This window comes from Ranitomeya variabilis, chromosome 1, assembly GCF_051348905.1.
Source record: "Ranitomeya variabilis isolate aRanVar5 chromosome 1, aRanVar5.hap1, whole genome shotgun sequence".
Taxonomy (NCBI): Eukaryota; Metazoa; Chordata; class Amphibia; order Anura; family Dendrobatidae; genus Ranitomeya; species Ranitomeya variabilis.
In genome coordinates this window covers 609,227,647-609,251,666 of record NC_135232.1, presented here as the reverse complement: position 1 = coordinate 609,251,666, position 24,020 = coordinate 609,227,647, and the positions used below count along the sequence as shown (strand labels likewise).

General features: G+C 44.6%; 3 protein-coding genes across 6 annotated transcripts; 2 read left to right on the top strand and 1 right to left on the bottom strand.

Annotated features, from left to right (window-relative positions):
- The first annotated feature begins 720 nt into the window (after window positions 1–720).
- KLHDC9 (kelch domain containing 9) lies at window positions 721–4,025 on the top strand. 2 transcript variants are annotated; one of them, XM_077292413.1, is made up of 5 exons: window positions 721–870; window positions 2,485–3,001; window positions 3,074–3,242; window positions 3,382–3,580; window positions 3,650–4,025. In XM_077292413.1, exons 2-5 carry the CDS (start codon window positions 2,496–2,498, stop codon window positions 3,811–3,813), a joined length of 1,038 nt encoding a protein of 345 aa, XP_077148528.1. In that variant the 5' UTR covers window positions 721–870; window positions 2,485–2,495; the 3' UTR covers window positions 3,814–4,025. The 2 variants fall into 2 exon arrangements, with proteins under 2 accessions (XP_077148528.1, XP_077148577.1); XM_077292462.1 differs by having other exon boundaries at window positions 732–783.
- A 7,369-nt stretch (window positions 4,026–11,394) lies between these two features.
- On the bottom strand, window positions 11,395–20,267 carry PFDN2 (prefoldin subunit 2). Its single transcript, XM_077260578.1, has 4 exons — window positions 20,139–20,267; window positions 15,793–15,881; window positions 11,917–12,040; window positions 11,395–11,805 (listed from the first exon to the last, which is right to left on the bottom strand). Exons 1-4 carry the CDS (start codon window positions 20,175–20,177, stop codon window positions 11,626–11,628), a joined length of 432 nt encoding a protein of 143 aa, XP_077116693.1. The 5' UTR covers window positions 20,178–20,267; the 3' UTR covers window positions 11,395–11,625.
- Window positions 14,182–22,538, top strand: NIT1 (nitrilase 1). Of its 3 annotated transcripts, none has more exons than XM_077260577.1 (6): window positions 14,182–14,384; window positions 20,825–21,076; window positions 21,533–21,636; window positions 21,755–21,888; window positions 21,963–22,088; window positions 22,162–22,538. In XM_077260577.1, exons 2-6 carry the CDS (start codon window positions 20,835–20,837, stop codon window positions 22,429–22,431), a joined length of 876 nt encoding a protein of 291 aa, XP_077116692.1. In that variant the 5' UTR covers window positions 14,182–14,384; window positions 20,825–20,834; the 3' UTR covers window positions 22,432–22,538. The 3 variants fall into 3 exon arrangements, with proteins under 3 accessions (XP_077116692.1, XP_077116690.1, XP_077116691.1); XM_077260575.1 differs by lacking the exon at window positions 14,182–14,384 and adding an exon at window positions 20,199–20,322; XM_077260576.1 differs by lacking the exon at window positions 14,182–14,384 and adding an exon at window positions 20,392–20,587.
- Window positions 22,539–24,020: the final 1,482 nt, after the last annotated feature.

Here is a 24,020-nt window from a genome sequence, read left to right as displayed (position 1 = left end):
GCACAGTACCACTTCTCCTGTCCTGTATACTGGGTGTAATTCTCAGTATCTGTATTATTCTGTATATATACACTGCACAGTACCACTTCTCCTGTCCTGTATACTGGGTGTAATTCTCAGTATCTGTATTATTCTGTATATATACACTGCACAGTACCACTTCTCCTGTCCTGTATACTGGGTGTAATTCTCAGTATCTGTATTATTCTGTATATATACACTGCACAGTACCACTTCTCCTGTCCTGTATACTGGGTGTAATTCTCAGTATCTGTATTATTCTGTATATATACTGCACAGTACCACTTCTCCTGTCCTGTATACTGGGTGTAATTCTCAGTATCTGTATTATTCTGTATATATACACACTGCACAGTACCACTTCTCCTGTCCTGTATACTGGATGTAATCCTCAGTATCTGTATTATACTGTATATATACACTGCACAGTACCACTTCTCCTGTCCTGTATACTGGGTGTAATTCTCAGTATCTGTATTATTCTGTATATATACACATTGCACAGTACCACTTCTCCTGTCCTGTATATTGGGTGTAATTCTCAGTATCTGTATTATTCTGTATGTATACACTGCACAGTACCACTTCTCCTGTCCTGTATACTGGGTGTAATTCGCAGTATCTGTATTATTCTGCTTACATGCACTGCACAGTACCATACCGCTTGCTCAGTCTCGCTGTGGTTTATGTACTGCGGTTGCTCAGGAGATGTGGGTGTGGCCAAGTAGGAACTGCAGCATGAAACTGATGTGTCTGGATCAGGTGAATGAGCGATTTTTCTCCAGTTTATTAACCCCTTTTGCACTGGCATAGCACAGACTGAGAGGGCAGACAGCAGGACATATATCGGTAAGGAACTGGGCCCTTGTGTTTGGGTTTCTGAATGCTTTTGTTTGCATGTAAACTGCTGAGTGATTAGGAATTCCTTTGAATATGTCTTTTAGAAGAGATAGGTTTGGCTACTTTCACACTAGCGTCGGTACCGACGCATACTGTGCAAGCGCCGCACAACGGGGGCAGCGGATGCTGTTTTTCCACGCATCCGCTGCCCCATTGTGAGGTGCGGGGAGGTGGGGGCGAAGTTCCAGCTGCGCATGCGCGGTCGGAAATGGCGGACCGTCGGCACGAAAAAAACGTTACATGTAACGTTTTTTGCTGCCGGCGGTCCGCCACAACACGACGCAACCGTCGCACGACGGTTGCGACGTGTGTCAATACATCACAATGCGTTGCTAATGTTAGTCTATAGGGAAAAAACGCATCCTGCAGACGACTTTGCAGGATGCGTTTTTTTGCCAAAACGACGCATTGCGACGTATGCAAAAAAACGCTAGTGTGAAAGTAGCCTTAGTAAGACGAGTCTCATTAAGGAGTAATAAATGGGCGTGTCTCAGTAGGGAGCACTCAAGAAGGTCCCTGATGAGTGAGGGTTAGATGATGTGTTTATATAGGGATTACTTAGTGGGTGTATATTGGCAGGGTTTGATTAGAAATTGTGTCCCATTAGGGATCATTTAGTGAGGGTGTTTCAGTAGGGATTGCTTAGTGGGTGAGGATTTAATGGGCATGCCCCTTTAGGGATTGGTAAGTAGTTGTGTTTCAATAGGTATTACCTAGTGAGCGGGTTTAGGTGGGAGTAATGGGATTATATCAGCAGCGCTCGCTTAGTGGGCATACCTCAGCAGGGATCGCTTAGTGGGCATGCCTCGGCAGGGATCGCTTAGTGGGCATGCCTCGGCAGGGATCGCTTAGTGGGCATGCCTCGGCAGGGATCGCCTCGTGGGCATGCATCAGCAGGGATCGCCTCGTGGGCATGCCTCAGCAGGGATCGCCTCGTGGGCATGCCTCAGCAGGGATCGCCTCGTGGGCATGCCTCAGCAGGGATCGCTTCGTCGGCATGCCTCAGCAGGCATCTCTTTGTGGGCATTCCTCAGCAGGGATCACTTTGTGGGCATGCCTCAGCAGGGATCACCTCGTGGGCATGCCTCAGCAGGGATCGCTTTGTGGGCATGCCTCAGCAGGGATCACTTTGTGGGCATGCCTCAGCAGGGATCACCTCGTGGGCAATACCTCAGCAGGAATCGCTTCGTGGGCATGCCTCAGCAGGGATCGCTTCGTGGGCATGCCTCAGCAGGGATCACTTTGTGGGCATGCCTCAGCAGGGATCACTTTGTGGGCATGCCTCAGCAGGGATCGCCTCGTGGGCATACCTCAGCAGGGATCGCTTCGTAGAGATGCCTCAGCAGCTTCCACTTAGTGGGATCGCTTAGTGGGCATTCCTCAGCAGGGATCGTTTAGTGGCTGTCTTTCAATGGGGATTGTCTAAGGAGTTTATCTCAGTAGGGATTCAGTGACTATGCCTCAGTAGAGATCATTTAGAGGGTGGGTCTCGGGTAGTAGATAATGGGTGTGTCTCAGTAGGGGTCATCTGCCCTCAGTGAAGCATTTCCATGTGTTTTGCAGCCCCAGCGGTAATGTCCGGAGAAGATCTGTGGAAATGGACCCCGGTGGCTCACGATGCAAGATTCGCCCTTGCCTACCACACATGTACACCAATACAGGGCAAGCTGTATCTATACGGAGGGGTAAAATCCGCTGACCCCAAAGACCCCCCTCTTGATGAAATTGTGACCTTTGACCCGGAGCAGACAACAGCAGACAGTGGCTGTCAGGACAGTATGTTTAGGAGGAGTCATCACGATGCAGTTGTGCTCAATAACAGGTGGCTTTGTGTGGTTGGGGGATGGGATGGTGCACGGAGATTATCCACCATCTGCAGCTATGATACAAAGACCAAGGAGTGGGCATCATGGGCAGAGGAGCCATCCAGTAACCCCCCAGCGGGGCTCAGCAGTCACACCTGCACCAAGGTATCCGACCGCGAGCTTTGCGTGGTGGGCCGGGAAGGTGGACTACGCACACAGAGACGTTATGCCAGCGTATACACCCTACATCTGAATGCCAGAGCCAAGACTTACCGGCAAGTATCATTTGTACTGGTCACCTGGCTCGCCGCACACTTGTCCATAAAATCTGCATGTGTCATCCACAGGTACAAAGAGGAGGAATCACACACTGCATCACGATCAGGACACACTGCCGTCCTCCTGAAGTCCGACATCAGACATGGCACAAGACATGGATGGTCTCTCTTCGTATTCGGAGGCAGAGAATCAGCTGCTGGTGACTTAATCGGATGGTGGGAAGCAGGAAAAATCCAGGTATTAGCAAGAAATGCCGCAATGGACAGAGCTTCCTTGCCAAACATAATGGAGGACCACAAATATTCTTTGAATGTTTAGCTACCATTTCAGGTAGATTGGTCTGACTCCTTCCTAATATTACGTCTCTCTTATCAAGGAGAATTTATTTCCCGACTCTCCGCTGTCCGAGCAGTTGTCTAAGCTTGTAACCTCAGATAAAGCCAAACGTGAAGCCCCCAAGAACCTGCGTCATCATTCCTGCTCCACTATCGGTCCTTTTATAGTGGTTTACGGTGGAGAAACTCTCGCACTGAGCCGTGATGTCGTCTGCAACGACCTCTATGTCTGCGACACACGTGAGTTTTTCTCTGATTTGTAGGTTTTACATTTGATCATCTTGCCATCACTCCAATATCCATTTACAGGCTGCACCCCAATGAGCTGGTTCCTTTTCCCTGGATCAGACCCTGGGCAGAAGAGAGTGGGCCACCGGACCTGCCTGCTTAATGGCCGCCTGTATCTCGTGGGTGGATTTGGTGCTGATGGCAGAACACCTTGCCCTACCATCTCTGTGCTTGATTTCCTGTAATGGACAGAGACTGCAGGGGTTTCATTCTCTCCCCTTGAGCAGTGATGTAACAGCTAGAAAGACTATAATAATCAAAACGGAAAAAGATCAAAACTTCGCCTGTACCCCAACAGCTCACTGCACAGGACAACGTGCCGTCACATAGCTCTATGTTAATTTTTTTGGGGCCAAAATCAATTTTATCACTTGGTTTCATTAAAAATCGTGCAGTATTTGGCATCTTTTGTGTCTGCGTTGCACAATAAGTAGCAGGCAGCAGAATGAGCTAACCAAGAATCTATAAGTGAGTGACTTTTCACACAGCATCTTAGGAGCTCTTCTCAGCTGATTTACGATAAAGTTCAGCTGAACTTTCACGTGAGAAGGTAAAACAAGAGGCCAAATTTACATGCCTACAGGTGCTCCTTACAAAATTAGATCATCAAAAAGTTAATTTATTTCAGTTCTTCAATACAGAAAGTGAAACCTTATATAGCCATTACAAACAGTGATCTATTTCAAGTGCTTAATTTTGTTAATGTTGATGACTATGGCTTACAGCCAATGAAAACCCACAAGTCATTATCTCAGTAAGTTAGAATAATTAACAAAAAACACCTGCAAAGGCTTCCTAAGGGTTTAAAAATGTCCCTTAGTCTGTTTCACTAGGTTCCACAATCATTGGGAATACTGCTGACTTGACAGATGTCCAGAAGGCACTGACACACTCCACAAGGAGGGTAAGCCACAAAAGGTCATTGCGTAAGAAGCCGGCTGTTCACAGAGTGCTGTATACAAGCAGATTAATGGAACGTTGAGTGGAAGGAAAAAGTGTGGTACAAAAAGGTGCACAAGCAACTGGGATAACCGCAGCCTTGAAAGGATTGTTAAGAAAAGGCCATTCAAAAATTAGGGGGAGATTCACAAGGAGTGGACTCCTGCTGGAGTCATTGTTTCAGGAGCCACCATACACAGACTATCCAGGACAAGTGTCACATTCCTTATGTCAAGCCGCTCATGATCAATAGACAAAACCAGAAGCGTCTTACCTGGGCCAAGGAGAAAAAGAGCTGGATTGTTGCTCAGTGGTCCAAAGTGTTGTTTTCAGATGAAAATAAATCTTGCATTTCATGTGGAAATCAAGGTGACAATCAGTGATGGTTTGGGGAGCCATGTCATCTGCTGGTGTAGGTCCACTGTGTTTTATCAATACCAAAGTCACCACAGGCTACTTCATGCTTCCCTCTGCCGACAAGCTTTTTGAGGATGGAAATTTCACTCTCTAGTAGGACTTGGCACCTGTCCACACTGCCATAAGTACCAATACCTGGTTTAAAAACACCAGTATCACTGTGCTTGATTGGCCAGCAAACTTACCTGACCTTAACGCCATAGAGAATCTGATTTGGATGAGCTGGCAGCACGGATCATAACTCACCGATCCTCCTATTCAGCAATTCAGCTATTAGTCCGGTTCACTATGTAATTTCGCCGGAATTTTCTGGAGAGTTTCAAATATGTACATTTTTGGAAAGGCTATGGTATAAGCAATAAGAAAAACAATGTTTCCATTTGCCCCGAGTCCTAAGTGGCCGCCATCTTGGATTTTACAAAATGGCTGATTTACATCGATTTTCGTTAATATCTCAGCTTGTAAGTAACGTAAAACTTAAATTTTGACAGCTAAACATACATTTTGAGTACTAAGAAATGCAGTGGTATCCAAATAAATACTCTATATACGACTACAAATTGTATCGGTTTATATTTGAACAAATTTTCGAACTCGAAAAGCAGAGAGTTAATGTTTTTAACTTTTGAACAACCAGAGTGTCTTTACATATCGCCACCATCACTGTCATCATCAGTTTCATATTTGGTCTGAGTGTCCTCGTCATTCATACACTCGCTGTCACACTGACAAAGATCGGTACAGGATAAGTTATTTTTTCGGCACGAACACCTTGAAGAAGAACAGTCATGTTTGCATTGACAACTAATCATCTCGATTATTGCTTTTGGAGCTGGAAGAACATCTGTCATGGTTGGTTTCAACTGTCCATCCAACCCTTTGTGATAGCCATTCTTCTCGGGATCCAGCTGAGAATCCTGCAAAGCAATGTTAGCTTGTCCCCACACTCTGGCTTGGATATGGACTCTGAGGACATGTTGTTTTAGAGCTCCGAGTGTAGGAGGTAACCTGTCACTTTCTGCCATATGCTTGCAAAATAGATGCCATCGCAGTTCGGGAATATTCTTAATAAAAATGCCTTTTGGAGAGTAAGCAAAACATACGAAGGTAGCAAGAGTTGACAACATAGTTTCGCTCACTTCTTTTTCAGTCGAAAGCATCTGCAGAGAACTGATTACATCTGGTGTTGCGTTCATGTAAGCTTGCAGCCAGATTGCTTTGCCAATTCGAGAGAACCTTCCAGTTGTGTCAGCACCAGTGAATGCATGGAAGGCTGTCAAAGCCTTTGCTCTGTCTGCCCCTATGACTCGCCTTATTGGCTCTATCTCGATCATCCCAGAGACCATTGAAATCGATGTATTCTTCAGCATGAGGTCATAGTTAGCTATGACCAACACCAGTACATCGGTATCAGGGGAGAAGAAAACCATCCTTGCATCCGGTGGGTTTCGTTGTGTTGCCAAGACAGCTTGGTAGATCAACAGTGTGTCTGCTTCTTCGTGATTGTTGTCGTCGAAAACTAAGTTTTTGTTGCTCCTGGTACACCCTGAAGAACAAGTGATGACCAGTTTTTGTGATGAACTGTTGAACTCTAGAGTCTTTGCAGCAAGATAGTTGGTCAGGTCAGCCTTTGTCTTGTCATGTGAAAGGAACCTGTTCATTGGAATATGATTAATGTTTGTTTCATCTCTGACCTGGTACTGAATTGGTGCCTTTCCTTTTCTTCTTTTATCCCTGGTAGCATCCTTGAGAGAATTTTCCCTATACGTATCAAACACAAGGATTATTTCATCGTAATTTTCTGTGAGAGACATAAGCCTGTCATTGAAGCAGTAACTGAGATCTTTGACTGTCACTAGTGTTGCCGGTTTCTTGGCCATCTTTTGCAGAAGAACCATTCCATCTACCAGGGCTATCTTGCGACTTGGAGCATCTGATCTTGTGTCCATCCTATCTTCTGGCTGCAGATCTTTCTGTGGAGTTTCTACTATAACCAACTTGTTAAGGAGACTGATCAGTTTTGATTTGTCATGGCATGGTAACATTGTACCATCTGGAGCAAAAAAGGCTCTTGGGGTCAGAGTGAATTCGTAGTTCCCAATGGCCACTTTCTGGTTTATGTCTCTGTTGGACCTTGCCAAAACCATCATTCTTCCATACAAGTCCTTGGTCTCCTTAAGATCAACAGTCTTGTCTCGGAGTTTTACTGTGGTTTTCTTGTTTGCCGACATGAACATCCTGTTGTTCTCCTTCTTTACTGGTGCCCATAGGCTAACATCCCCATTGATTCGCGCCAACACATAGTCTTCATACAGCTTTTGACCTGTCTCATCTGCATTCAGGATCATTTTTACGTACTCATCAGGGATGTAGGCATGGGTGATTACATTGTGCAACTTGTCACCTACAACAGCAAATGGGTTGCCATGTTTCAAAATTGCTTCCTTAATCTTGTCAATAACATGATGACACTTCTTGACTGCACTTGGCCCAAGATCGTGATGCTCTCTGGTTTTGTCACGTTCTAAATCAAACTGTCTGGTATATTCTTTGACAACTCGGGAGAGTTCAGGTGTGGCCATGAAGAATCTCTGACGAGCATTGGCATTGTTCGAGATGCCGACTATGCCAGCATGGATTTTCATCAGCTTGTTCAGATGCTCGCATGTATGGTCCGCCCCAATGGATACAAATGGGATAGCACTTTTCGTGACTGAAATGTTACCCGCTTTCATTTCTTCCCATGTTTGAGGGTGATTTATTTTAAGGTCATGCATGTCCGTGATATACCTTGGCCACAATCGCTTGTATTTCATCCGGTCAAATGCAAAGAAGAGCTTGCTGAGCTGCTCTCCGGCTTGAAGATGAAGCTCAAGGTCTGCATTCCTGGTTGCAGCAACAAATAAAAGGATTGTTTCCACTCGCTGTAGGTAGTTCATCATTGACTTGAACATTGCATTTTTGGATCTCTGTTTCACCCATGTTTGAAAGACTGTGATTATGTCAGCAGTGGTCAAGGCCTCTAGTAGGGAAGTGCTTGCTTGTTTCACTGACTTACTTTTTGTGTTCTTGTTTTCCTCAGAACAGGCAGCTTCAATTCCCTCTGTTGCCATCAAACACACCTGTTTTAGTTCTGGATTATCAATGAAGAACTCGTCCAGCAACAGTTCATACAGAGCAACATATGTATATGTGTGAGCACGAAGAGCACGCTTGTAATGGGTACATTTCAGTATTTGCCTTGTTGTTGCAGACCCATACACATCACCTTCTATCCATGCATCATCAATACCCGAGTTCTCCGTAGAGGTACCCAGAGCGCGCAGGGCAGCCATTACAACATGTAGCTCTCCCAGTCGTGGAACAACGGTGCGTTTCAGATCAGGTCTTGCATCTAGAAGTTGGACAACCTTCTCATACAGAGCCATATCAAATGAAATAACAGTGGGATGATCTTCACCAACAGTCAACTTCCTCAGTTCACTTGCTTGCATGATCACAGTCAGCAAGGTTGACCACTCGTGTGCTAGCTCTGGTAGCAGTGGTAAGGCTCCAACGTTGGTAAATCGCTTGCTTTCGGACAACAGTGAGTTGTATCCTGACCATCCAGGAATTTTGCTCGATGCTTTCTCTAGTTGCTGCATTCTGGATACAGCAGTAGCAACAATCCATCCAAATTGTGAAAGTTGGGAAGAACCTGATATTTCCTTGTTTGTGACAAAGTGTTCTGATCTTTGGGTATGTTGTACTTTTGGCTTGTCACAGTGCAACATATGTACATGGTATGGAGTGACAGATAAAGTGTGGGCATCTGTTATCTTCAAGGGTGGTGCAACTGGTTCTCCAACAGCATCTACTTGCTGATATACAGCAGTAATAGTTCCATGTGTGGTTCCTTTCCCATCAGGGGTATCCTCTGCAAAGTCTGTGTTATCAACTGCAAAGAACACAAAGGTACCCTTCTTCAAGAATGGTGGCACGTAAAGACCTTTTAACTCTCGGGTGTTTTCTACAACAGCATTAGCCAAAGCAGTTTCCATTCGTAGGGTACGGCCATAGGGAACACAAAACCCATGTGAACTAAGAAGATTCATTAATTTCTTATCGCGAGTGGTGTGATGAACAGTCAGAGCTAGCCCCAGGACCTGTGGGTTTTCTCGTGCGTTGGGTTGTCTGAATACTGATGATTCGGTTTTTGGCTTGTAGTTGACCTGGCGTTTTGATTTGAATTCATACATGATGTTCTGACTCATAGTAAGTGCTGCTCGGTCAACAATTTTGGTCCTTCTTTGAGTTTCAAGGCTGTTAATCGGCCCTGTTATGATCCAACGGATAGCGGAATATAATTCTGCTGGAACGTCGTGTATGTCACTAGTGACCGTTATGGTGTTTTTATCATTGACTTCCGTTGTAAAATTAGCAATGCTTTTCCTAATTAACTGTGCTGCTTTGTAGATTGTCTGCATGTTGTCTGCATCATCACTACGACATTCCATTGCAGAATTAACCATGATTTCCTCACAGGCTTCTGGTGAATAAAGAACTGCTGATTCCCTTCTGTTTTTTGAAAGACAGGATTTCAGATGTGGCAAGGCATTCATTATAATTTCTTTGAGCCACTTTCTAGTGAATGTAGGTTTGTGATTTTCCACGCCTTCTATACCAAGCATATTCAAATAAGTGGTTTCGATATCTTGTATAGATAGATATGATTGGTTCTGTGTTTGAATATCCACTAGGTTTAGCAACTCTAGCAGACTTGCACGTTGTAATAAGGGTTCTTTGTGGTCTGTTCTGTTGGTACTACGTTCTCGTTGTCCATGAAAAACATGCTTTGTCCAACAGCTTTTGTGGTACCGGACGTCAATAGAATGTGCATCCCCTGGTGCAATGCATGTGTTCAGTCTTGTTTTCAGTGTTAAATTATCTGATGTTTCAATAGCTTGTTTCAACGATTTCCCTGCGTTGACTGTCCTCACATTATAAAGCTTCTCATTCTCATCGTTCTGACAAAAGAAACATTTTTCCTTATCCAGTGGCCATGTATGTGACCTCGTGAATGGTGATGAAGAGTCAGATGTTAATGAACCTGATTCGTCCATTTCAGCACGTCCTCTTTTTAATCCTCGTTTCTTGGTAATGTGGCTACCAGTAGCTAATGCATGTGCATAACGGTCCCGGGCTCGTTGTATTTGGTCGTTGTTAATTGCATTTGTGTAACAACTTCGATGGTAGACTGCCTGATGTGTAGCGATTGTGTCTTTCCTGTTGCTAATCCGTCGATGGATATCAACATAGTTGCCATCTTGTAAACTTGCCCTCTCTGCTACTATGTCCAAAACGCGCTGGTAAGACTGTATCCGAGGATTTTGCACCAACTTCTCATTGCCATTGGAAGACTGACAGAGCATACATAGCTTCCAGTTGATAGGTGCCTCACCTTCACAAGTGACTTCAGTAGCTTGTGGTTTGTCTGTCATGTTCAACTCCTGTAATAAAAGAAAAAAAAAACATGTGATTCCTGTCATTATGTATTATTATGTCAATACTAATTAATTATAAAAAACTGCTGTAGTAAATATCTAAAACACATCTGCAACTAGTAATATTGCATTTCTTAGCCCTAAAATGTATGTTTAGCTGTCAAATTTTATTTTTATGTTATTTATAAGCTGAGATATTAACGAAAATTGGTTTTACGTCAGCCATTTTGTAAAATCCAATATGGCGGTCACGTGGGACTCGGGGCAAATGGAAACATTGTTTTTCGTATTGCTTATACTATAACCTTTCCAAAAATGTATAGTTTTCAGACTCTCCAAAAAATTCCGGCGAAGGCCTAAATCAATACATAGTGAACCGGGCTATATGGTCACGTGTCGACCGGTGGATCTGCAGCAGCTGGCACTATATGCTTGTGAACATTTACATCAGATGAGCAGTTACACTACTGGTGAATCTTCCCATAAATTGTGAGGTAAGACACTATCTGCACTTCTTCTTTCCTATAATGTATATTACTAATTTACTGAGATAATAACTTTCGGGTTCTCATCGGCTGTAAGCCATAATCAGCAACATTGACAGAAATAAACACTTGAAATACATCAATCTGTTTGTAATGACTTTGTATAACTTATGAGTTTCACTTTTTGTGTTGAAAAACTCAAATACCTCTGCTGGAGGTTCTAGCCATGGGGGCAGGGTGACCGCCCTGTACAGGAGGTGCCAGCCATGGCGGCAGGGTCGTCCCCCTCTGCAGGAGGTTCTATCCATCGCATGAGAGCGGACATCTTATGTGAAAGGTTCTGTTCACAGTGATACAGCAGCCATCCTGCGCAGGATGCTCTGTCCACCCATCAATGTGGTGACGCTGTCGTCTGCTGCAGAGGGAATAAACTACAGATGCCTTATAACTGCAACAACAAAAACTTTATTTAACAAAAATAAAACAAAGGTCGGTCGTGCCCATCATAAACCCATGAGAGTGTTCTTGGTGCCGGGTGAGTTCATGTTCAGAAGTAATCCAACTTATGAGGCGCACAACTCAAAAATGAGAGTGACGTGTTACCACAGGAGGGGACTCCAGATTTGTCCTCAATTAAATTAAAAGGATAAAAATGGTAGCTCCCATGGGAGAATCACGACACCAAGACACCAGCAGAGCTTGGTTTGCTGCCAGGTCCATCTCCATTCTCTTTGGGTGGCTGCTTCTGGTTGTCTTCACCCATGAGGCGGATGTTATGCTTCTCCCGATACTCGTTGAGCTCGCGGCCCTTGGTCTGCAGCTGTGAGCTCAGCGTCTCAATAATCTTATTGATCTGAAACGAGATTGATTACAAATGCTGATGCAATGATCTGCAGAACAGGACAAACAGATGCAGCAAGAAACACAGAGCCTGGACATGTAACGTCTCTTGCATGAGCCTCACCTGATCCTTATTATTCTGCAGAGCGGGGAGGACTTCCTTCACTGTGCGCTCCACCAACACCCCCCCGACCATCCGATAACACTTCCTGTCCTGATCCACATCCTTCAGGGTATCAATCACCAGTCTACAGACAAAGAAAATAAGGGGTTAGTTTAGTGGGTCAGCAGTGACATCACTGAGAATGCCTCCTATCCATCACCAAAAATCAGCAGTGACATCACTGAGAATGCCGCCTATCCATCACTAGAGATCAGCGGTGACATCACTGAGAATGCCTCCTATCCATCACTAGAGATCAGCGGTGACATCACTGAGAATGCCTCCTATCCATCACTAGAGATCAGCGGTGACATCACTGAGAATGCCGCCTATCCATCACTAGAGATCAGCAGTGACATCACTGAGAATGCCTCCTATCCATCACTAGAGATCAGCGGTGACATCACTGAGAATGCCTCCTATCCATCACTAGAGATCAGCGGTGACATCACTGAGAATGCCTCCTATCCATCACTAGAGATCAGCGGTGACATCACTGAGAATGCCTCCTATCCATCACTAGAGATCAGCGGTGACATCACTGAGAATGCCTCCTATCCATCACTAGAGATCAGCGGTGACATCACTGAGAATGCCTCCTATCCATCACTAGAGATCAGCGGTGACATCACTGAGAATGCCTCCTATCCATCACTAGAGATCAGCGGTGACATCACTGAGAATGCCTCCTATCCATCACTAGAGATCAGCGGTGACATCACTGAGAATGCCTCCTATCCATCACTAGAGATCAGCGGTGACATCACTGAGAATGCCCCCTATCCATCACTAGAGATCAGCGGTGACATCACTGAGAATGTCTCCTATCCATCACTAGAGATCAGCGGTAACATCACTGAGAATGCCTCCTATCCATCACTAGAGATCAGAGGTGACATCACTGAGAATGCCTCCTATCCATCACCAGAGATCAGCAGTGACATCACTGAGAATGCCTCCTATCCATCACTAGAGATCAGCTGTGACATCACTGAGAATGCCTCCTATCCATCACTAGAGATCAGCGGTGACATCACCGAGAATGCCTCCTATCCATCACTAGAGATCAGCGGTGACATCACTGAGAATGCCCCCTATCCATCACTAGAGATCAGCTGTGACATCACTGAGAATGCCTCCTATCCATCACTAGAGATCAGCGGTGACATCACTGAGAATGCCTCCTATCCATCACTAGAGATCAGCGGTGACATCACTGAGAATGCCTCCTATCCATCACTAGAGATCAGCGGTGACATCACTGAGAATGCCTCCTGTCCATCACTAGAGATCAGAGGTGACATCACTGAGAATGCCTCCTATCCATCACTAGAGATCAGCGGTGACATCACTGAGAATGCCGCCTATCCATCACTAGAGATCAGCGGTGACATCACTGAGAATGCCTCCTATCCATCACTAGAGATCAGCGGTGACATCACTGAGAATGCCTCCTGTCCATCACTAGAGATCAGAGGTGACATCACTGAGAATGCCTCCTATCCATCACTAGAGATCAGCGGTGACATCACTGAGAATGCCTCCTATCCATCACTAGAGATCAGAGGTGACATCACTGAGAATGCCTCCTATCCATCACTAGAGATCAGCGGTGACATCACTGAGAATGCCTCCTATCCATCACTAGAGATCAGCGGTGACATCACTGAGAATGCCTCCTGTCCATCACTAGAGATCAGAGGTGACATCACTGAGAATGCCTCCTATCCATCACTAGAGATCAGCGGTGACATCACTGAGAATGCCTCCTATCCATCACTAGAGATCAGAGGTGACATCACTGAGAATGCCTCCTATCCATCACTAGAGATCAGAGGTGAGATCACTGAGAATGCCTCCTATCCATCACTAGAGATCAGAGGTGACATCACTGAGAATGCCTCCTATCTATCACTAGAGATCAGCGGTGACATCACTGAGAATGTCTCTTATCCATCACTAGAGATCAGCGGTGACATCACTGAGATTGCCACCTATCCATCACTAGAGATCAGCGGTGACATCACTGAGAATGCCTCCTGTCCATCACTAGAAATCAGCGGTGACATCACTGAGAATGCCCCCTATCCATCACTAGAGATCAGCAGTGACATCACTGAGAATGCCTCCTATCCATCACTAGAGATCAGAGGTGACATCACTGAGAATTCCTCCTATCCATCACTAGAGATCAGCGGTGACATCACTGAGAATGTCTCTTATCCATCACTAGAGATCAGCGGTGACATCACTGAGAATGCCTCCTATCCATCACTAGAGATCAGCGGTGACATCACTGAGAATGCCTCCTGTCCATCACTAGAAATCAGCGGTGACATCACTGAGAATGCCTCCTGTCCATCACTAGAAATCAGAGGTGACATCACTGAGAATACCTCCTATCCATCATTACAACAAGGATCAGCACTGTATGAGCCATTATTTGTTGGTAAACTACGACTCCCAACATGAGTGGACAGCTATTATAAAAAAAAAAAAGCAGCTGATCTCTCCTCTACTGAAGTAAATATGAAGAAACTAGATGGTAGCCAGATTCTAACACATCGGGTATTCTAGAATATGTATGTAGTTTATTTATGAAGATTTTAGAATAATACATTGAATACACAGGATTCGGCCAACCGCGACCAATTAGCGAAGCGTGGTTCAAATCCCGCGCCAATTTGCGGCCGGACTGCGCCTGTCGCTGATTACTACGAGGCCAGCCACGTAGTATTTAGCACAGCCACGTAGTATATAACAGCCCACGTAGTATATTGCACAGCCCACGCAGTACATTGCACAGCCCACATAGTATATAGCACAGCCCACATAGTATATAGCACGGCCCGAGCAGTATATAGCAATGTGGGCATCATATCCCTGTTAAAAAAAAAGAATTAAAATAAAAAATAGTTATATACTCACCTTCCGTTGGCCCCCGGATCCAAGCGAAGCGGTTACCGATGCTCCTCGCGCGCTCCGGTCCCAAGAGTGCATTGCGGTCTCGCGAGATGATGACGTAGCGGTCTCGCAAGACTGCTACGTCATCATCTCGCGAGACCGCAATGCATGAAGCGGTCACCGGATCGTCGCGAGGAGCGGGAAAGGCCTGTTCTGCATCCGAGGGGCCAACGGACGGTGAGAATAACACGATTTTTTATTTTTTTTATTATTTTTAAGGGTATGTGTCAACGTTCAGGATTGCATCAGGATTTGGTCAGGATTTTATGCAGGTATAATCCTGACCAAATCTGCACCTGAGGTCACTGGCAGGTCACCTGTGTTGTTCTTGCGTTCTTTGCGCATTGTAAGGACATGCTGCGTTCTGAAAAGACGCGCCGCATGTCCGTTTCTGCGGGTCTGTCGTATGCGTCTTTTAATGCATAGTGGAGACGGGATTTCATGAAATCCCCTCCACTATGCTGTAACATCTGGACGCTGCGTGCTTGACGCTGCGGCTCTACGCAGCGTCAAACACGCAGCGTTTCCTGAACGTGGAAACATACCCTAACATTAGATCTTATTACTATTGATGCCGCATAGGCAGCATCAATAGTAAAAACTTGGTCACACAGGGTTAATAGCAGCATTAACGGAGTGCGCTACACTGCGGCATAACGCGGTCCGTTAACGCTGCCATTAACCCTGTGTGAGCGCTGACTGGAGGGGAGTAAGGAGCGGCTATTTTGCCGCCAGACTGTGCCCGTCGCTGATTAATCGCAGCAAAACAGCCACGACCAATCGGAGACTTGGGATTTCCGTGACAGACAGACAGAAGGACAGACAGAAAGGCGGAAGTGACCCTTAGACAATTATATAGTAGATAATACTGACATGTGTTCATTTAACTCCATCTCGAGCTCCGCCGCTTTGGAGGCTAATCCTCTCTGCTCTTGCCTGAGACGATTAAACCCAGCGACAACCTAAAGGGGCGGAAACAAAAGAAATTACCAACATAAATACTCCCATCATTTTTTTATTACAGCAGTGACATCACCGCTCACCACATATAATGATATATTACAGCAGTGACATCACCGCTCCTCACATATAACGATATATTACAGCAGTGACATCACCGCTCCTCACATATAATGATATATTACAGCAGTGACATCACCGCTCCTCACATATAATGATATATTACAGCAGTGACATCACCGCTCCTCACATATAATGATATATTACAGCAGTGACATCACCGCTCCTCACATATAATGATATATTACAGCAGTGACATCACCGCTCCTCACATATAATGATATATTACAGCTGTGACATCACCGCTCCTCACATATAATGATATATTACAGCAGTGACATCACCACTCCCCACATATAATGATATATTACCGCAGTGACATCACCGCTCCCCACATATAATGCTATATTACAGCAGTGACATCACCGCTCCCCACATATAATGATATATTACAGCAGTGACATCACCGCTCCTCACATATAATGATATATTACAGCAGTGACATCACCACTCCTCACATATAATGATATATTACAGCAGTGACATCACCGCTCCTCACATATAATGATATATTACAGCAGTGACATCACCGCTCCTCACATATAATGATATATTACAGCAGTGACATCACCGCTCCCCACATATAATGATATATTACAGCAGTGACATCACCGCTCCCCACATATAATGATATATTACAGCAGTGACATCACCGCTCCCCACATATAATGATATATTACAGCAGTGACATCACCGCTCCCCACATATAATGATATATTACAGCAGTGACATCACCGCTCCTCACATATAATGATATATTACAGCAGTGACATCCCCGCTCCTCACATATAATGATATATTACAGCAGTGACATCACCGCTCCTCACATATAATGATATATTACAGCAGTGACATCACCACTCCTCACATATAATGATATATTACAGCAGTGACATCACCGCTCCTCACATATAATGATATATTACAGCAGTGACATCACCGCTCCTCACATATAATGATATATTACAGCAGTGACATCACCGCTCCTCACATATAATGATATATTACAGCAGTGACATCACCGCTCCCCACATATAATGATATATTACAGCAGTGACATCACCACTCCTCACATATAATGATATATTACAGCAGTGACATCACCACTCCCCACATATAATGATATATTACCGCAGTGACATCACCGCTCCCCACATATAATGATATATTACAGCAGTGACATCACCGCTCATCACATATAATGATATATTACAGCAGTGACATCCCCGCTCCTCACATATAATGATATATTACAGCAGTGACATCACCGCTCCTCACATATAATGATATATTACAGCAGTGACATCACCACTCCTCACATATAATGATATATTACAGCAGTGACATCACCGCTCCTCACATATAATGATATATTACAGCAGTGACATCACCGCTCCTCACATATAATGATATATTACAGCAGTGACATCACCGCTCCTCACATATAATGATATATTACAGCAGTGACATCACCGCTCCCCACATATAATGATATATTACAGCAGTGACATCACCACTCCTCACATATAATGATATATTACAGCAGTGACATCACCACTCCCCACATATAATGATATATTACCGCAGTGACATCACCGCTCCCCACATATAATGATATATTACAGCAGTGACATCACCGCTCATCACATATAATGATATATTACAGCAGTGACATCCCCGCTCCTCACATATAATGATATATTACAGCAGTGACATCACCGCTCCTCACATATAATGATATATTACAGCAGTGACATCACCGCTCCCCACATATGATATATTACAGCAGTGACATCACCGCTCATCACATATAATGATATATTACAGCAGTGACATCACCGCTCCTCACATATAATGATATATTACAGCAGTGACATCACCGCTCCTCACATATAATGATATATTACAGCAGTGACATCACCGCTCCTCACATATAATGATATATTACAGCAGTGACATCACCGCTCCTCACATATAATGATATATTACAGCAGTGACATCACTGCTCCTCACATATGATATATTACAGCAGTGACATCACCGCTCCTCACATATAATGATATATTACAGAAGTGACATCACCGCTCCTCACATATAATGATATATTACAGCAGTGACATCACCACTCCCCACATATAATGATATATTACAGCAGTGACATCACCGCTCCTCACATTTAATGATATATTACAGCAGTGACATCATCGCTCTCCACATATAAAGATATATTACAGCAGTGACATCACCGCTCCTCACATATAATGATATATTACAGCAGTGACATCACCGCTCCCCACATATAATGATATATTACAGCAGTGACATCACCGCTCCTCACATATAATGATATATTACAGCAGTGACATCACCGCTCCTCACATATAATGATATATTACAGCAGTGACATCACCACTCCCCACATATAATGATATATTACAGCAGTGACATCTCCGCTCCTCACATATAATGATATATTACAGCAGTGACATTACCGCTCCTCACATATAATGATATATTACAGCAGTGACATCACCGCTCCCCACATATAATGATATATTACAGCAGTGACATCACCGCTCCTCACATATAATGATATATTACAGCAGTGACATCACCGCTCCTCACATATAATGATATATTACAGCAGTGACATCACCGCTCCCCACATATAATGATATATTACAGCAGTGACATCACCGCTCCTCACATATAACGATATATTACAGCAGTGACATCACCACTCCCCACATATAATGATATATTACAGCAGTGACATCACCGTTCCCCACATAAATGATATATTACAGCAGTGACATCACCGCTCCTCACATATAATGATATATTACAGCAGTGACATCACCGCTCCCCACATATAATGATATATTACAGCAGTGACATCACCGCTCCTCACATATAATAATATATTACAGCAGTGACATCACCGCTCCTCACATATAATGATATATTACAGCAGTGACATCACCGCTCCTCACATATAATGATATATTACAGCAGTGACATCCCCGCTCCTCACATATACTGATATATTACAGCAGTGACATCACCGCTCCTCACATATAATGATATATTACAGCAGTGACATCACCGCTCCTCACATATGATATATTACAGCAGTGACATCATTACTCCTCACATATAATGATATATTACAGCAGTGACATCACCGCTCCCCACATATAATGCTATATTACAGCAGTGACATCACCGCTCCTCACATATGATATATTACAGCAGTGACATCACCACTCCTCACATATAATGATATATTACAGCAGTGACATCACCACTCCTCACATATAATGATATATTACAGCAGTGACATCACCGCTCCTCACATATAATGATATATTACAGCAGTGACATCCCCGCTCCTCACATATACTGATATATTACAGCAGTGATATCACCGCTCCTCACATATAATGATATATTACAGCAGTGACATCACCGCTCCTCACATATAATGATATATTACAGCAGTGACATCACCGCTCCTCACATATAATGATATATTACAGCAGTGACATCACCGCTCCTCACATATGATATATTACAGCAGTGACATCATTACTCCTCACATATAATGATATATTACAGCAGTGACATCACCGCTCCCCACATATAATGCTATATTACAGCAGTGACATCACCGCTCCTCACATATGATATATTACAGCAGTGACATCACCACTCCTCACATATAATGATATATTACAGCAGTGACATCACCACTCCTCACATATAATGATATATTACAGCAGTGACATCACCGCTCCTCACATATAATGATATATTACAGCAGTGACATCCCCGCTCCTCACATATACTGATATATTACAGCAGTGATATCACCGCTCCTCACATATAATGATATATTACAGCAGTGACATCACCGCTCCTCACATATAATGATATATTACAGCAGTGACATCACCGCTCCTCACATATAATGATATATTACAGCAGTGACATCACCGCTCCTCACATATAATGATATATTACAGCAGTGACATCACCGCTCCCCACATATAATGATATATTACAGCAGTGACATCACCGCTCCTCACATATAATATTACAGTAGTGACGTCACCACTACAGCTATATATGCCGGTTACCTGCTCCGCCGCTATCTGTTTGGCCGCCGCTGATGCCATCTTTGTCACGTTAGGATCAGTTGCTGCAAGGACCGGAAAGGTTAGGTCACCTGACTTCCGGCGGCACTGCTCGCCATACTGAGCGCCGGATGCCGGGCTGCGGGCGGCTTGTGGGGCGCGCTGGCTGCGTCATCACCGGGCTCTGGTGAGTGACGTCAGGTCATTCCGGTTTGTGCCCCTAAAATGCGAGAAACCTGTGCTCATTTCAGTCAGTGTGTGCTAATAGCGGTGTGCAGGTTGTTATGCAGGGACTTGTGCGTGACCAGAATCTATAATAGAAGCTTTAGTCACGTATTTGACTGCAGTGAGAGGTGGAGTTAATAGGTAGCTGACAACGTCCCAAAAGAGGATGACAACTGCCGACAAATGGCTGACAACTTCCAATTAAAGGCTGAAAACTTTTACATAAGGTTATGAGAAGCGCCCATGAGAATCTCACAGGTTTCCATTAAAGGCTGACAACTTTCCATTAGTGTCTGACAACTTTCCATTAGTGTCTGACAACGTCCCATAAAACTTTTTGAAATCTTCCCAAATTTGTAGTGATTTTTTTCGTCTGCTGATTGGCTGCCTGTATGCGGGGCTGCTGGTCTGACCTCCGACTGGTACGTTGGGGTTTCTGCTGACTACTGTTTTTTTCTGTTTAGGGTCAGAAAGATGTCATCCTCGGGGGCCGGGCAGAAGCCGCTGATCGCTGTCTGTCAGATGACGTCCACATCAGATAAAGAGAAGAATTTCTCCACATGCTCGCGGCTCGTCCAGGAGGCATCGGCCCGCCGCGCCTGTATGGTGTTCCTGCCTGAGGCCTGTGACTACATTGGTGGAAGCACTGAGGAGACCCTCAACCTGGCGGAAACCCTGCAGGGGGACCTCATACAGCAATACAGCGGCCTGGCAAGGTGAGGCTAGAGCCATTCTAATGATGAACACAATAATGGTGCAGTGGGGTCACATGGGGATGCCCTGTGACCGGGGAGACGGCGATCCCCAATTTTCAGGAAATGCAACCTTGTTGGACACGTGGCTTGTCACAGTGTGACCCCTGTGCCCCCCCATGCACCTGTATTGTGCTGCGCTGTAGCAATGCCACCAAGCAAACTCTGAACACACAACAGGTGTCACTGACAAAGACACCATGGAACTTCCCCGTCAAAAAGGGGACCTTTAAAGATTAGGGTCTATCTTTCCAGTCAAACTGCAATCTGCAGTCATAATGCAGATACTCCAGTTACATCCAAACCTGCATTCACTGTACTTATTTGACCTGATATAAGTGCAACTTTGACTGTGACTGGAGTAGAAAACAGCAGGGGATGTAGGGTGACTGATGTGTTGCTGTTCCTCTCCGGTCTCAGGGATAGCAGCGTCTGGTTATCTCTAGGAGGATTTCACGAGAAAGGAAGTGACTGGGACAAGGACAGAAGGATCTCCAACTCCCATGTGATCCTGGATGCTGCAGGTAGGAGCTGCAGTCACTCCCAGAGCAGCATGCACAGTGCTGTAAGACAGAAGCATGCAGCTCTGGATGTGTTTGTAGTAGAGGCTGCTCTATCATAGCTTGTTTGTGTTGTGGACAGGGAACATAGTATCCGTCTACCGTAAAGCACACCTATTTGACGTGGAGCTGCAGAGTGGCATCACCCTACGGGAGAGTGGATTCACCGTCCCAGGGGGCGAGATTGTACCACCTGTCAGCACCCCGGTCGGAAAGGTAAGGAGGAGATCGCTTGACCAAGACAAAGTTATGCAGTCCCAGCTGAGTCTGATCACTGCACTGTGCCGTAGGTCGGGCTAGCGGTTTGCTATGATCTACGGTTCCCGGAGATATCTTTGGTGTTGTCTCGGGAAGGAGCAGAGATTCTCACTTACCCCTCGGCTTTCACCGTCACCACCGGGCTGGCTCACTGGGAGGTGCGTCTTTGTGAGTGCTGAGATATTGCTAATTAGGTACAGTGTGAAACTCATCCCATCCTCTACCCTGCAGGTGTTACTGCGAGCTCGCGCCATAGAGAACCAGTGCTATGTGGTGGCAGCGGCACAAACTGGGGTGCACAACACGCGCAGGACGTCGTACGGCCATGCCATGGTTGTAGATCCGTGGGGGGTAGTAGTAGCCCAGTGCACGGATGGAACGGGCCTGTGCTATGCAGAGATTGACCTGCCATATCTTCAGCGGGTGCGGAGGGAGATGCCTGTGCAGGATCATCGCCGCCCTGACCTATACGGTGGTATCACCAGGAAGACATCAAGCTGAAAAACAATATGTCTGACACTGGAGGACGTAATAATCGTGTACACGCACACAGTATGATGTAATCTACACACGGAACAGAAATAAATGGAGGTCGTGATTTATAAATGGTTACCTGCTCATCCATTATAACTCGTAGAACAGAAATAATCCCAATAGTGATCAGAGGAATCATTAGTGGCCGGTGCTGAGTGTACCATAGACACACACGAAGGTAGCTGAGACTCATTTATCAGGAGCAGCTACACAGTGCTATATCCACCCTATGCAGTGAGAACGGAGCAATCGCATGGGCCTAGTCACTGCAGTCAGAATAAGAGGCCCACTACAGAATAACCAGCATGTATAATACTGCCCCTGTGTACCAGAATATAACTAGTATGGTACTGCTCCTATGTACAAGAATATAACTACTATAGTGCTGCTCCTATGTACAAGAATATAGCTACTATAATACTGCTCCTATGTACAAGAATATAACTACTATAATACTGCTCCTATGTACAAGAATATAACTACTATAATACTGCTCCTATGTACAAGAATATAACTACTATAATACTGCCCCCCATGTACAAGAATATAACTATTATAATACTGCTCCGTATGCACAAGAATATAACTACTATAATACTGCCCCCTATGTACAAGAATATAACTACTATAATACTGCTCCGTATGTACAAGAATATAACTACTATAATACTGCCCCCTATGTACAAGAATATAACTACTATAATACTGCTCCGTATGTACAAGAATATAACTACTATAATACTGCCCCTATATACAAGAATATAACTACTATAGTACAGGAAAAAAAGTCAGCTTACCGGTATTCAATGCTTTCCCAAAGCCGACCAACTCCCAGCTAAAACCACTACATATCTTTATTAAACAACCTTCTTAAAAATGCAGGAAAAAATATACATGTTGAGCATCAGGCACACCAGTGTAGGAGATCGACATTTTCACATTAGCGTATGAGAGCTTTGCGGAGGACTGCGTAGTTCCTCTGTTAAGCCCCGCCCACTGCTGCTCCTCTTCAGCTCCGCCTATGTCGACATGTGTCCTGCGTACCTATCTTTAACATTGGGTACTTAGGCCATGAGGATGCCTCCGCATGCGTCTTTTTCACTCTGCGTTGACCACGACAAAGTGCAGCATGTTGCGTTAGATGCAGTTCGGCGCACTGTGAAAACGGTGCTTGCCGGAGGTATGCGCATACATCTGCATGGCCTGCGTACCCAATGTTTAAGATAGGGAACGCAGGACGCATGTCAACGTAGGCGGAGCTGAAGGAAGAGGCGTGACAGTGGGCGGGGCTTAACTAAGGAACTACGCAGTCCTCCGCAAAGCTCTCGTCCGCAGATGTTTAACCAGCCTTACTTATATTGTGGTTACAATCGTGATTGGACAAACAATTAAAAACACATGTGTATATGCAAATGACATCTGAATACATTGTTTGAACAACATTATTGAAGTAGGACATTTGTATTAAACATATTATTGTTATAGAAATTTCATTTTTATGTAATTTGTAAGCAATAAAATTTTGATAATATTGTTTAATCAAATTAAATCTCCCG

Excerpts from the sequence above, each read along its gene's own strand:
- NIT1 (XM_077260575.1), top strand. The coding sequence starts at position 20,267 with ATGCCGGGCTGCGGGCGGCTTGTGGGGCGCGCTGGCTGCGTCATCACC. Across the intron at positions 21,077-21,532 it reads CAATACAGCGGCCTGGCAAG|GGATAGCAGCGTCTGGTTAT; the intron begins GTGAGGCTAGAG and ends CTCCGGTCTCAG. Across the intron at positions 21,637-21,754 it reads TGTGATCCTGGATGCTGCAG|GGAACATAGTATCCGTCTAC; the intron begins GTAGGAGCTGCA and ends TGTTGTGGACAG.
- KLHDC9 (XM_077292413.1), top strand. The coding sequence starts at position 2,496 with ATGTCCGGAGAAGATCTGTGGAAATGGACCCCGGTGGCTCACGATGCA. Across the intron at positions 3,002-3,073 it reads GCCAGAGCCAAGACTTACCG|GTACAAAGAGGAGGAATCAC; the intron begins GCAAGTATCATT and ends TGTCATCCACAG. Across the intron at positions 3,581-3,649 it reads CCTCTATGTCTGCGACACAC|GCTGCACCCCAATGAGCTGG; the intron begins GTGAGTTTTTCT and ends ATCCATTTACAG.
- PFDN2 (XM_077260578.1), bottom strand. The coding sequence starts at position 20,177 with ATGGCATCAGCGGCGGCCAAACAGATAGCGGCGGAGCAG. Across the intron at positions 15,882-20,138 it reads AACAGATAGCGGCGGAGCAG|GTTGTCGCTGGGTTTAATCG; the intron begins GTAACCGGCATA and ends CCGCCCCTTTAG. Across the intron at positions 11,806-11,916 it reads TGCAGAATAATAAGGATCAG|ATCAATAAGATTATTGAGAC; the intron begins GTGAGGCTCATG and ends ATCTCGTTTCAG.